Source organism: Wolffia australiana, chromosome 11 (genome assembly GCF_029677425.1).
Source record: "Wolffia australiana isolate 7733 chromosome 11, ASM2967742v1".
Lineage (NCBI taxonomy): Eukaryota > Viridiplantae > Streptophyta > Magnoliopsida > Alismatales > Araceae > Wolffia > Wolffia australiana.
This window is the reverse complement of record NC_135845.1, coordinates 6,756,119-6,770,548: the sequence shown is the minus strand read 5'-3', so window position 1 is coordinate 6,770,548 and position 14,430 is coordinate 6,756,119. Positions and strand designations below refer to the sequence as shown.

General features: G+C 38.4%; 1 protein-coding gene across 1 annotated transcript; it reads left to right on the top strand.

Moving 5' to 3' along the window:
• The first annotated feature begins 11,767 nt into the window (after positions 1-11,767).
• On the top strand, positions 11,768-13,917 carry LOC144709260 (caffeoyl-CoA O-methyltransferase). Its single transcript, XM_078582745.1, has 3 exons — positions 11,768-12,393; positions 12,466-12,597; positions 13,041-13,917. The coding sequence occupies exons 1-3, from the start codon at positions 12,100-12,102 to the stop codon at positions 13,332-13,334; spliced, it is 720 nt and encodes a 239-aa protein (XP_078438871.1). The 5' UTR covers positions 11,768-12,099; the 3' UTR covers positions 13,335-13,917.
• The last annotated feature ends 513 nt before the right edge of the window (positions 13,918-14,430 follow it).

The following is a 14,430-nucleotide window of genomic DNA, read 5'->3' as shown; positions in this document are numbered from 1 at the left end:
AATGCATATAGCAGTTGTGGGGGGGGGGGGTTAATTTAGGTGTGAAACTTAAAATACATTAGGTCTTTATACATGAATGATTTTTTTATTTTTTTTGAATATTTTTAATGTCATTCTCCTTGAGTGCATATATCCCATACAATAAAACCCACCGTGAAAGTTGTCCAAACCATGATACCAAAGGCATGAGTAGAGAAATTAGGCTCTTGTAGCGGATCAAAAGCATCTCTTTATGGAATAGCACATGAATCTAGACACTCTTGGTCAGTTCCTAAGTGATTAGGATATCTAGTAGGGTAAAGAGCAGACATGAAAATCAAAGGGTAGAATCCCACTATTTGGTCAAGGATATGCATCATAAAAAATTTCTTGTGGAACGAGAGATAGTCATTTCTTCCCGTCGTAACCACCTAAATTAAAATTCAAAACCATGTGTACTACCTTACTTCATCACCCACCACCCATCTTTCCCCACCTATGTATTTGTGAACTTAGATTTTACCCTTTTAGCTATTTTCTATGTTACTTAGAAGATGCCCAACACCCAAATTTTTCCTCTCCTACATATCATCTATTGATGATATACTTTCATTGTTATCTTCATCTTTGTTTCTTCCACATCTTCTCATCTTATTTCTTCTCATTCTCACTAGCATGGGATGACTTGTTTTTCTTTCCCTTTAAGAAATTCATTCTGTGTGCTTGTGTTGTTTCACTTCTTTTATTAAGTGGATGATCAAATCATCAAGGTAAGGGCATTTTAATGGTCTATATCATATAAAATTGTTGCACATGCCCCCCTACATATCAAGATCATTTAGCTAGACCAACATTTCATTTCTTCTCTTGGAGAATATGATCTCATATGTTTTGTTCTCGGTCTTCCACCCCTTCCAAAAAAAAACAAAAAATTAAATAAATAAAATAAAAAAATTAAAAAGAAGGAAAAAAGGAAAAAGAAAGATATAAAATAAGAAAAATAAAAGGAAAAAAATAAAATAGAACAAAAAAGGAAAAATAAAGAAAAAATAAAATTAAAAACAATTATTATGGGTTTTTTTTGTTTACTTCTTCATTCCATTTCTCCTTTACCCTGATTTGTTGGTCATTGTTATTACCTTGCTTATGTAGATACATGCCTACCTCATCCACACCCTTGATGAACCTTCACATCCTCATTTTTGTTCAAATTCTTCTTGTGTATTCTCTTCATTCATCTATCGTTGGGAGTGGACTATTTTAAGTAACATTTACTTATCTTTTATCCATAATTTTCCCTTGACCCAAAACTTCTTTGATGCCACTCATATTTCTCTTCTTTTCCTTACGTATAGGTACCTATATTTGAATCTAACCTCACCACATCTTATTTCTTTGCTACACTCCAGATTTTCTATGCCAGAACTTGGATGAGACGAATGACTGATTTCAAATTTCAGGTGAAAGATTGGTATTGTGAGGGTGAGATGAGGGCCACCTCTCTTGAGTGATGAGGGCCACCTTTCCCTAGAGGGTGAGAGCTTTTCATAGTGATAGTACCATACCTAGAGAGAAGTAAGCTTCCCTCCTCATGATCACTAGCTCTTTCCATCACCACAAAGGACTGGATCATTAGTGCTTAAGTATTTTATCAGCTATTTATACTTAGAGATGTGATTGACCCTCATAACAATTCATAGTTGAGTTTTTTGTTTCAAAGGATGGATGTACTTCTCAAAGGCAAACCTAGGGCCCATTGCTAAGAGACTAGCAATGAATCAAGTTGGTGGGTGTTGATAACATGATAAATGTACATATATTTCCATACATTTTTTATGTTTTTGGTATTATTAATTTATAATTTATCATGTTATTATTTAAATTAACCAAATATTTATGCAATATCTAGAAATTCTAACTTTTTCACATTATGATTATTTTTCACTAACTTCATTGACTTGTATGTAGTCAATTGTGCAGAAATTTACAGGAATCGAGAGATACAATTCTTAGGAAATTGGAGAATTTTCGGGAGCTTAGTGGTTATCAAAATGGGCTGATATGATGAAACGGTGCTGTGGGATTTTAAAAGAGAAATCTGAGGGGCTTGGGCCAGGACCTGACCTACCTATTGGGCCATCAAAACAATTACAAAAAAGAAACAAGCTCTCAACCAATGGAGAAAAAGTGGCAAACGGCAAGAAAGGAGAGTAGAAAATGCCCAAAGGAGTATTTTAATAATTCTTAAAATGTATAAATAATCTTCTCCTCCCTCATTTCCTATCATTATGGACGTGCTCTAGAAAATGGCTGGACAGAAGGACAAGACAGATTTTAGAATCCAGGTTTTTCAACCTGCTTAATGTAAGTTGAAGTTTTCATTCAATCTCGTCTCTCGTTTGTTTTGAATTATCCTAACTGATAAATTTTTATAATTATATCTATAAATTTCATAAAAATTATCCTTCATTTGCACCTTCAAATTCCATCTCAAATCCTTTTACACCCTCTCTTCATTTTCTCTCTCTAAATCCATTATTTCACTCTCTAAAAGCCATTACGGACTATCTCTAGATCATTCTTCATTCTTACTTTCAAATTGCAAAGAAAAAATCATGTTTGAATTCCATTATTTAGGGCAAAAAAAGTGGAGTGTGCAGGACTTAGTTAAATTGACTAAGTATTGACTGTATTAGGTCAAGCCCAATAGGGCTTAGCACATTTGTCTAAGTCATGAGTTAGCCGAAATGGCCTGAACCTTAGTGGGCTGACCCACTAAGGCCAGCCCTACAGGGGCCACACAAGGACGGTCGGCCCATCTGGTCCATCGTTGCCGCCGCCCTTGCTCAGCCACCTTTGCCAACGATGGCTGGAAAAGGTACTTTTCTTATTTTCTGTATTTACAAATTCCAAAAACATCAGAAAAATTCATAAAATTTATATAATCAATATTCAGTGTTTTTAACATGTACAAATTTTTTAAAATAATATTTAAATCTCATTTTTATTCTAGTGTTTTTTGGTGTTAACTAAATTCAAGAAATTTCAAAATATATTTCTAGTGTTAATTAAAATTATGAAAATTAGTCTAAAATATGTGTAGTGATTTTATTTGTATTTATGTTTAAAATTAGATCACAGGAGTTTATATAAATTGATTAAAAATCTATAAAAAGCTCAGAAATTATATTTGTAACTTTTAAACCCACTTCCTTCATTCCAAGCTTGAGAAAAATTCCGAAATTAAATTTCTGCCTCTTTATGGATCGACCCCTTGCCCTGTATTATTTATAGAGTATTTAAGTGGAAAATTTTCATAAAAAGTGTTGGTTAAGTCTGAACAAAAACAACGACATAAAACACCTAAATTTGGAATTTTTAATAGGTTAGTCAAAAAGGTGTCATAGGAATTCAAGAATGCCAAAGAAATATGAGTATGGAGAAAAACAAGTTGGACACATGCCAAAATCATTGCTGGTGAACAGCGTCCCCATAATAATGGATTCCTAATCAGGCAATTTCCAATGACGTTCCTGAACTCCTTATAGTACAATTTACGTGTCAATAGGTTGATGCTTTCATTTAAATCGAATGGTATATGTAATAGAGTTTTCAAGCACAGGTTTTTTAATATCCTCTTTTAGGCATTTTTTTAACGTGTACCAAGCATTGTATTCAAATTTAGCTCATTTTTTTAAAATCATTCTTAAATATATAAATAGATATAATATGTGATAACTTCAAATTCAAGTTGTTATCCCGATCATTGCTCAATTTCAAAACTTACACAATAAATTTCGAATCACCTCAATTCACTTACTACTAATATAGATGGTGAATAGGATAGAGAGGGATTTTTTATTAGATTGATTGGTAATGCACATCCGCCATGAAGACAATAGATTGACTTAGCCGTGTGACAGATAAGACAATGAAATAGGTTTTACTATAACTTAATGCGACCGCATTACATGCATGAGCTCTCAATTCACATTCCTAAGAATTAATAGCTTATAAGACAATGTAGTTAAATATTCACACTAATGCAAAATGTTAGAATATGGGATGGATGGTAATAACAGTCTACCTAAGTGTAAGATTTTGCATCATTCTTCAGTAATGCTTCCGAACGCAATCTCTTCTCATGTCTCCATACGTTTCGCCTGGAGCTTGGTGAGTTGAATAAAAGGAGCTTTGATTCAATAATTGGAATAAGTTCACAGCGAAGAGGAAGAAATAAACCCTAAAACCTTGTTTTCCCCTTGTTTGTTAATGTCTTCTTTTCTTCCTTAGGCACCAAGAGGTCACCTAAAAGAACACAAAAAATTCTCTTATCTTCCTCTAGATTGTCTGCAACAGGACTTTTCATCTCCTGCTCCCCCTTTGACTCTCCCGCTTCTTTTCTTTTTTTCTTGGCCGTTTGATTCCCTCCAGCACCGTCCAAAGCCATTAGATATGATCAAAACCGAGTTCGTCGCCTCAGATTAAGCCACGTCATCTTGCATCGTTCTTTCTCTGCACAAAAAGACAAACAAGCAACTTTGTAAGGTCACCTCTTTGTTGCTCTTGATCGTGCAGTCTGGATAATGCAACGTTGTGCTCATCCGCAGTGAGGATATTTAGTCCCATATGGACTAATTTCAGATTGAGTGTATGTATAAACTTGAAGTTGGCAATAGATGTTTGACTATGTGCACATGTGCCCCCATGTATCTCCTCTAACATGACTGTTGGTGTGCGCTTCCGTACCACCAATGTGCCCTATCAATGATTCTTTAGTGTGCCACCTAGGCATTTCTGCCTAAAAAGCATGCTAAGCTGGCCCAGTTGACATGAGCTCTTGTATGCCTAGAAGCTTTGACGTAGGACAGCTACGGAATGGACGACTAAGGAATGGACGATTGGGTTGACGGGACAGACTACGGGTAGATGGACGACTAGGGATGGATCGCATATTGGAGGGATAAAACAGCCACAGAAATCACACGGTCGAATTCGGACTTTAAAACCGATGAAAATCTGGTGGTGCAGCTCCGACCCTTATCGAGGGCGAGAGTAATGTCTTCTCCCACCACGACGATGCCTAAGCACCGAAATCAATATACGAATCCGCGTCGTGAAGAAACACTCGAGAAAGAGAGAGAAGAAGTGGAAATCCAAACCAAATCTAATTCTGACGGCGGTGGAAACTTCTCGAGAAAACACCGGACGGAGAACACTTTCGACACCAAAGAGTTCAGGCGTACCTCGGCACCGTAGTGCGTGAAGAGGATGCAGGAAATTCCGATCATGACGAGGCTGGGTGAATCCGGGCATTGAGCGGCCCACTAGACGAGGAAGATTCTGGGCGTTCCGGGCATTGAACGGCCTTGGTAGAGTGTAGATGTCGTTGTCGCAGAGTCAGCGTAGGCGAATACCCGCGAGTGCGAAGCGCGCGTAGGGTGCACGGAGCGCACGGAGCGCGCGGAGTAGCGCGGGCGAGCGCTGAGCATGCGGAGTGTGCGGAGGGCGTGCAGCGCACCCGGAACGCGCATAGCGCGCGCAGCTCAAAGCGTCGGACGACGTCGATGACGACCGGCACCGCCGGTGTCGAAGTCTTGCGAGGCGGCCGGGGCGGCCTTGGTCGGGGAGGCCCCAAGCGGGCAGCCTGGGGGCGTCCTTGGCGGCGCTAGCAGGGGTGGCCTGGGCGGCCCTGGTTGGGGCGGCCTGGGGGCGGCCTTGGCGGCTCTGGCAGGGACAGCCTGGGCGGCTCTGGTTGGGGCGGCCTGGGCGGTCCTGGTTGGGGCTGCTTGGGCGGTCCTGATTGGGGCGGCCTGGGCAGCCCCAAACGGGCGGCCTGGAGGCGGCCCTGGCAGGGACGGCCTGGGCGGCCTTGGCTGGGGCGGCCTGGGCGACCCCAAGCGGGCGGCCTTGGGGTGGCCTTGTCGTCCTTTGGAAGGTGCGAGAAAGAGAGAGAGAGTAAGAGAGAGAGAGAGGATGGAAAGAGAGGATAGAAGGAGGAGAAGAGGCAGACCGGCAACGCGACGGCGGCGGCGGCGGCGGCGGCAGCGGCGACGGCTAGGGTTAGGAGGGATAGAGGAGGTTGGGTAGTCCTCCAAGAAGAGTTAAACAAAACTCAATTCTTGAAATTATGATTACCTAATGTTTCTTGAAAACAATGGCCTATATATAGGCCTTGGAGGATAGAGAAATGACGAGAAATTAGAGACGAGAAATTAAAGACGTGCGCCGTGTCACGCCAAAGGGCAGTTGTGGATCTGCCTCTGGAGTCGTGTCATGACGCGCGTAGGGATGTGCGCGGGTGGAGACGTGCTTGTCGACGGTTGCGGCGTGTTTACTTTGGTGTTGACATTGGTTGACCGTGGCATGTTGACTTTAGTTGACTTCGCCGTTGGGTCCATAGCAGGCGTGTTGACTTCGGTTGACCATGCCGTTGGGGTCTGACAACTTGCAAATTAATATGATTAATTAATGAATTTTACAATTTATGTGTTTTAATGATTTTATTTGCATGTTATCATGTTAAAAAAAAGATAAATCAGTTAATATCTCATTTTATTATTATTTCAGATTTTTTATCATTTTTTACATGGAATCTAACATCATTTCAGTGAAGAATTATTTCTTACAGAGCTTTAATTGCTTGGTTTAAGGTCAGTAAGTGATCTCATGATTTTTTAGAATTTTCCACTATTTTTATATATTTTTCTGACCATTATTTAGCCATTTACATATTTAAATAACATATATATTATTTATTTCGCATTTAAAATCTATTTAAATATTTATTTATGAATATCCACGTCATTCGCCCGAAATTCGGGCGAATGAAGGGATATATTTATTAAATAAGAAATGAGAGAGAGAAAAGAGAGAGAATGAGCGGAGGAGAGAGAGAGAATAGCGCCGGATATTTTTTTATTATTATTATAGGAGGAGAGAGAGAAGAATGGTAAAAAATAACGGCTGCGGAATAAGAAGAGAAGAGAATAGCGCCTATGATTTATTATTATATAGAGAGAGGAGAGAGAGAGGAATAGTCAACATTAGAGGCTATGATTTAAATAATATAAAGAGAGAAGAGAGAGAAGAGAATAGCGCCTATGATTTATTATTATATAGAGAGAGGAGAGAGAGATGAATAGTCAACATTAGAGGCTATGATTTAAATAATATAAAGAGAGAAGAGAGAGAAGAGAATAGCGCCTATGATTTATTATTATATAGAGAGAGGAGAGAGAGAGGAATAGTCAACATTAAAGGCTATGATTTAAATAATATAAAAGAGAGAAGAGAGAGAAAAGAATAGCGGCAGAAGAGAGAGAGAAGAACGTGGCATGATTTAAATACCGAGAACAAAAGTTCTTTTTTGTCTTTTTGTGTTTTTTTTTAAAGCAGTTCAAATGACGAGCGGCCAACGCGGACAACGAAGCCTGCACGCGATCCGAGGACGGGGAAAACGAGGAAATCAACCCAGCCAACCAAATAAATCCGATGTTTAAGCAAATTCAAGAGATCCAATGGCTCAAAATTACCCTCACTAAAACCTTGATATCTTGAGATTTACAAGTCCGATTGGGCTGAAATTTAGAGGGTAGGTTCGTATTTTCCTCCTCTACAATCCAGACGGTTGGATCTTTAAATGGAGGTCTGGAAAAGGGCGAAATTCACTTTTGAATGATCTCCCCCAAGCAATTGGCCAGGAAGGACACAGGAGGGATTCTTGAAGTCGACAGATCTTGCTTCTGAACTCAAATTTGTAAGTCTCTCATTTGTATTTCAATCATCTTCTTGAACGATTCTAAAACGACAAGGCATGGGCGAAATGTACATGCCCTAGAAGTTTGTTTTGAATGAGATTAGCATTCGTTTTGATTCCGATTCAAGATCTGGTTTTTGATCCTTAATTCTACATCAATTTAAAACATTTCTGCTTCATTAGATTTTTGATTTAGGGTCGGATTTCAATTTTTTACCCAATTTCTTCACTTTCTCTCTCTAGGTTAATTTGTTTAGTTTCTCTCTCTAGATTTCGATTTTTATTGTTTAGGAATTTAATTTAATATATAAAAAAACCTAAAAATAAAATTTGAATCGAAAATTCATCTATCTTGAACTCCAATTTAAAGTTCTCTTTATTGATTATTTAATTCCCAATTTTAATTCATAAAATTGTTTTAAAATTTATAATAATTTGGAAATTAATAATATGAATTAATCTGAGCTTAAAATTATAATATTCCTCTCTTGAATTTTCTGACCGAAATATTAAAAATCAAAATTAAGTTTTACTTAATTTTGATTAATTAAAGAATATTATTAAGGATAATTAAGATTTATTAATTGCAAAATTAATTCATTCTTGAAATTAATTTATTCAAATTGGATAAAAATTCTCATTTTTTGCCTCCCTGTGGTTCGACCCCTTACTTGCTCTATATTCATATTTAGTGATTAAGGGAAATTATAAATTGTATTGCATAAGTCTAAAAGCCCAAACAACGACATATTTTAAGTACATTCTCATTTGTTGACTCCGGTTGACCATGGCGACGCGTTCGACGGTGATGTGTTGGTGTCCTCGCCATCAAGCTTGCATAAAGAAAAACAAAACCTAGTACATTCTAAGAACTTCAGAGAAATAAATTTTAGTTCCTTTTCAAATTGAGGACTCTTGTGAGGATGAAATTCTCAGATATATTACAATACTACATTCATAGAACTTGAGAATACAATCATTTTAATGCAAAGGATGATCATTGATAAAACTTAGCTAGTTTTGGTTATTTTCTGAAAACTCCTGATAACATACACAAAAGTAGCCTAATTATCCTCTAGCATCCATAATTAAATATCACTATCATGCTTATTTTAAATTTATTTTATTGATATAGTCTACCCCATCATCATCTATTAATATATATAATTAACTTTTCTCCTCCATTTTATTAGCTATCGTGATACACCCGTCTCTCTCTCTCTCTCCGCTAACTTTATTATAATGCCCCTAAAACAATAACAAGAAGTATCTACTTATGTCTTTTTAGTTCTAAAAATCATTTAATTTTCCTATAACTAATCTCATCTTCCTATATGTCCTATTTTTATTCATTTTCCATTCTGTTCTCCCTCTTATCTTTCTTTAGAATACAATATTTCTTTATCTTCTAAATTTCATTTTATTCAATGACTATATCTATCTATGATATTAATATATAATGTGTCTGTCAATTAAAATATATAATCATACTAAAAATATCATTTACTAAGGATATTATGTAATACTAATCTATCTAGCTTGTTACTCTTATATATTAATTAGAATCAGAAAATAAAATTTCTACTACCTATCTTAATCTCTTTAGTTATTATAATACTATAAATAGATTTCATTCTCCCACGTATTTACTATTATCATTTCACTTCTATTTATCATCTTCAGTTTTACCTTATCATTTATCTTATTTTATTATGTAACTAATGTTTTATTATTCATACTATCATCTTATTCCTCTCCCCCCCAATCCTAATTTGTTCATTAGATCCATCTCTAAAATTTAGTCCCTGTGGTGATGGCCTCACTCGCCATTAGATTGACATTAGTGATTTTATATAATTACAAATTTATTTGATCAAGGTGACCTTAATTTAAAATAACATTAAAATTAAAACCCAGATTCACCTTCTTCAAACTGTATAACCAGAAAGTAAACAAATGAGAAGTATTGCATGCTGCCTTATCCCAGAATATTTTCTCTCTAAATCAACAAATGCCTCATTTCAAATAAAATACAAATGTGTTACACTGAATACCATTTTTAGCAATAAACAAAAATAAAAGATCAGAAGAAATGTTTTCCACAGTGAATAAAAGGAAAATATATTCCGGTTTTTTATAAAATAGGTTCAAATATTGTTATTTTTTGTCCCAAATATTGCTATTTTTTGTCCTTATGTTATCCTGTTAAATTTTCAGTTTTTGAAAGAATTGTGTATTAAAAATTATTACTAATATTTTACATTTCTCTAGAGGATATGAGACATAACTTATAGTATAAAAATATTGAATTTAGTTGAGACTCAACTAATACATCTGACTCTAACGTAGTCATCAATCCAAGCCAAGGTAAAAATGAATATATTAAATGTTTCAATTATGATTTGATATGAGAAATAAAGCAATAGAAGTTTGCATCATAAAACACTGGTGAATTGAATTTGGATAAAAAATTATACTTCAAAAATAAATTCAAAGTTGTCAGGGAGAAGTTTGACATTCTTTAAATAACAGTTAAAAGGCTCAAATACTGTTTGAAAGAGTATCCAAATAGGATAACACAACATGAAAGCTTAAACGTACAGGAGAAGACACATGTAATCATAAGCCGATGACTCAAATTTGACCTTAGAGTAATATGGATGGGACATCTGATAAATCTAACTTATTTTTGTAGCATAACATAAGTAATCAAATATATGATTCATTATTAGCTATCGATGTATGTGTAATGGTTACTCATAATAGGAAAATTTTTGACTCAATCATTTTCAGGTATCGATCGTGCATAGGGATTATGGATTTTATCCATGGATGTAAAGAAATTATTTGGTAAATAATTGATGTTGATGTATGTAACTCGCCAGTCAATTAAACAGAAAACGTGCCTCTGGGGATCCTATTGAAAATGATAGGGTTTTCCCTGTTTTGGTTCCTAAGAAAGAGAGAAGAGAAAGAAACATATATTTTATTTTTTTATGCAGAGTATATTTAAAAATCTGACCGATGGTCTTCTTCCTGTCTGGTGCAAACCCACCTGCAACAAACCCACTTCTACCTACCAAGGCAGACTTCAACTCATTGGTCCGTCCATCCATGGGCCGACCCACCAACCGCTCACCAACCCTATTCCTCTCTCTCTCTCTCTCATTCCTCTCTTTCTCTCACTTTTACTCTCTTTCTCTTTCTCTCTCTCTCTCTCCCCGATTCTATTTCTCTCTTTCTTATTCTCTTCTCTATCTCATATTCTCTTCTCTCTCTCTCTCTCTCTCTTTCTCTTTCTCTCTCTCTTCTATTCTCTTTCTCTCTTTCTTGTTCTCTTCTCTATCTCTCTTATTCTCGTCTTCTCTCCTTCTTTCTCTCTCTCTTTCTCTATCTCTATCTTATTCCTTTCTTCTCTCTTTTTTATTCTCCTTTTTCTCTCTCTTTCTCTCTTTCTTATTCTCTTTTTCTCTCTCTTTCATTCTCCTCTTTATCACTACTCTATCTCGCTCTTTCTTATCTCTTCCTCATTCTTTCCATCACTACTCTATTTCGCTCTTTCTCTCTCTTTCTTATCGCTCTTCCTCTCTCTATCACCACTCTATCTCTCTCTTTCTTAGCTCTCTTCCGCTCTCTATCACCGCTCCATCCTTTATTTGTACCGCTACTCTATTTCGCTCTTTCTCTCTTCGTCTCTCAATCAGCACTCTATCTCGGTCATTCTCTCTCTTTCTTATCTCTTCCTCTCTCTCTCTCTATCACTACTCTATCTCTTTCTTATCTTTCGCCCTCTCTCCACCACTCTATCTCTTTCTCTCTGTCTTATATCTTCCTTCTCTCTCTCTCTATCACTACTCTCGCTCTCTTCCACTCTCTCTCTATCACTACTCTCTCTCTCTATTGGCTGTTTTCCGCGGACGAGAAAGCCAATCAGCAACCGCCCCACTTGGTGGTTGGCGACAGCGACAGGCCAACATGCCGCCCAACTCCTACTATAAAAGACCACGAAGAACAACGAAGAAGAGCAGACTCGACGACCAACAACAAGTAGAATCGAAGAAGCAGAACACTCGTCGAAGAAGAAGAAGCAGTAGAAGTAGAATCGAAGAAGCAGAAGAAGTAGAATCGAAGAAGAAGGAGAAGAAGAAGAATCGTCGAAGAAGAAGAAGAAGAAGAAGAAGAAGAAGCAGAAGAATCGAAGAAGAAGAAGAATCGGCGAAGAAGAAGAAGAAGAATCGAAGAACAAGAATCGGCGAAGAAGGATCGAAGAACAAGAATCGAAGAAGACGAATCGGCGAAGAAGGATCGAAGAAGAAGAATCGAAGAAGAATCGAAGAATCGAAGAAGAAGAAGAAGGTATCATGGCAGCGGAGAGCAGGCACCAGGAGGTCGGGCACAAGAGCTTGCTGCAGAGCGACGCGCTGTACCAGTACATTCTGGAGACGAGCGTGTACCCGCGAGAACCGGAAAGCATGCGAGAGCTCCGCGAGATCACCGCCAAGCACCCATGGAATCTCATGACCACCTCCGCCGACGAAGGCCAGTTCCTCGCCCTCCTCCTCAAGCTCATCGCCGCCAAGAACACCATCGAGATCGGCGTCTTCACCGGCTACTCCCTCCTCGCCACCGCCCTCGCCCTCCCCCACGACGGCAAGGCAAGAATTCCTCCCTCTTCTTGGACCGGAAATTTTGATCTCTTGATTGAGTTTTTCCTTGGATTTCTGCAGATTCTCGCCTTGGACATCAACCGGGAGAACTACGAGATCGGATTGCCGGTTATCGAGAAGGCCGGCGTCGCCCACAAGATCGATTTCCGCGAGGGCCCTGCTCTTCCAGTCCTCGATCTCCTCCTCGAAGACGTAAGATCATCTGCCGATCGATCTAACCTGAATTTCTGACCTGAAATCCTCCTCCTTGATCGATCGAATCATTTCCAGGGGAAAATTACGGTTCAACTCGGCTCGATTTGATTTTTTGTCGAATGATCTAACCACGGAACTAGATTTGACCTTGGATCGCTTCTTTTCCTTCAGAAAAAATCACCAAATTCGCTCGATCAATCCTTTCCGGCACTCAAACCTCCGATCGCTTCGTTTCCTTCCGAAATCTTCAATCCGTTGCGGTATTTGAACCTCAGATCTACTAGCGCTCCAGAGATTTAAATGGAAATCGAAAGTCTTCATTTTTCGGCGGATCGAACCTGCGAACAGGATCAAAAATCTTTGAATCACATCGATCAGGAGTAGAAATTCAACGCAATTCCGCGCAATCGTGATCTGAAATCTCTGATTGATGCCTTCAGGAAAAGAGCCATGGCTCGTTTGATTTCGCGTTCGTGGACGCGGACAAGGACAACTACCTGAACTACCACAAGAGGCTGATCGAGCTGGTGAAGGTCGGAGGCGTGATCGGCTACGACAACACGCTCTGGAATGGGTCGGTGGCGGCGGCGCCGGACGCGCCGATGCGCAAGTACGTCCGCCATTACCGGAGCTTCGTGCTGGAGCTGAACAAGTTCCTCGCTGCCGATCCTCGCATCGAAATCTGCCAACTTCCTGTTGGCGATGGCATCACCCTCTGCCGTCGCATCAGCTAACCAAGCCCTCTCTCTCTCTCTCTCTCTCTCTCTCTCTCTCTCTCTCCTCTTTCTCCCTCTCTTTATATCATTTTCCTCTCTCTCCTCTTTCCCTCACTCTACGTCATTCTCTCTTCTCTTTCTCTCTTTCTCTCTCTCGTAATACCATTTTCTCTCTCCCTCTTTCCCTCTCTATATCATTCTCTCTCTCTCTCTTCTCTCTCTTCTCTCTCTGCACTTTCCCTCTCTCTATATCACACACTCTCTCTCTTCTCTCTCTCCTCTTTCTTTCTCTCTCCTCTTTTCCTTTATATTTATACCATTCTCTCTCTTTATATCATTTTCTCTCTATCCCTTTTCTCTTTCTCTCTCTTTATATCATTTTCTTTTTCTGTCCTCTTTCACTCTCCATTTATATCATTCTCTATCTCTCTCTCCTATTTCTCTCTATCTCTCTTTACATCATTTTCTCTCTATCGCTATTTATATGATTTTCTCTTTATCTGTCTTTCCCTCTCTCTTTGTTTTTCTCTCTCAATCACTACTTGGTTATCTCATGTAAGCTGCTTTCAGAAGTTTAAAATTTAATCACTCGTTGGCTCTAGAGTGTTGAGAATCTACCCTAATTGGGATGGAATTCAATCCATCATGCGTCATCCACCCTGACCTACTTAGCAGTTCATATTACGTTCTGACTCATTACGTCCCGTTGCTCTGCTATCCTTCAGTGCAACACCCTAGATGGAAGCCCAACGAAGTTAGGAGGCCTGTAATGGATGCCTGATTGGAAGGGCCCCTCAGTCCCATTGTCCCTCCCAAACTCTCATACATCGACACACCATATGTTTAAATGGCATTGTGCTTTCAGAAGTTGAAGCATCTGTAAGTTTAAGTAGCCAAGGGATGAATAAGTCCCTTCAAAATGTATTTATTCTTATCTAATTAACTACATAAGATATGTTCTACCAATCTAGAGAATGAGGTAGATAGTAGGACCCATTCAATTAATGTTTTGTTACAGCTTAGGTTGTCATTAATGCTGTCAAGAGGTATCCAGCTATAGGTGATGATAAGCCCTAACAATTTTTCTGTGAATGCCCCTTAAAAATACTTTGAA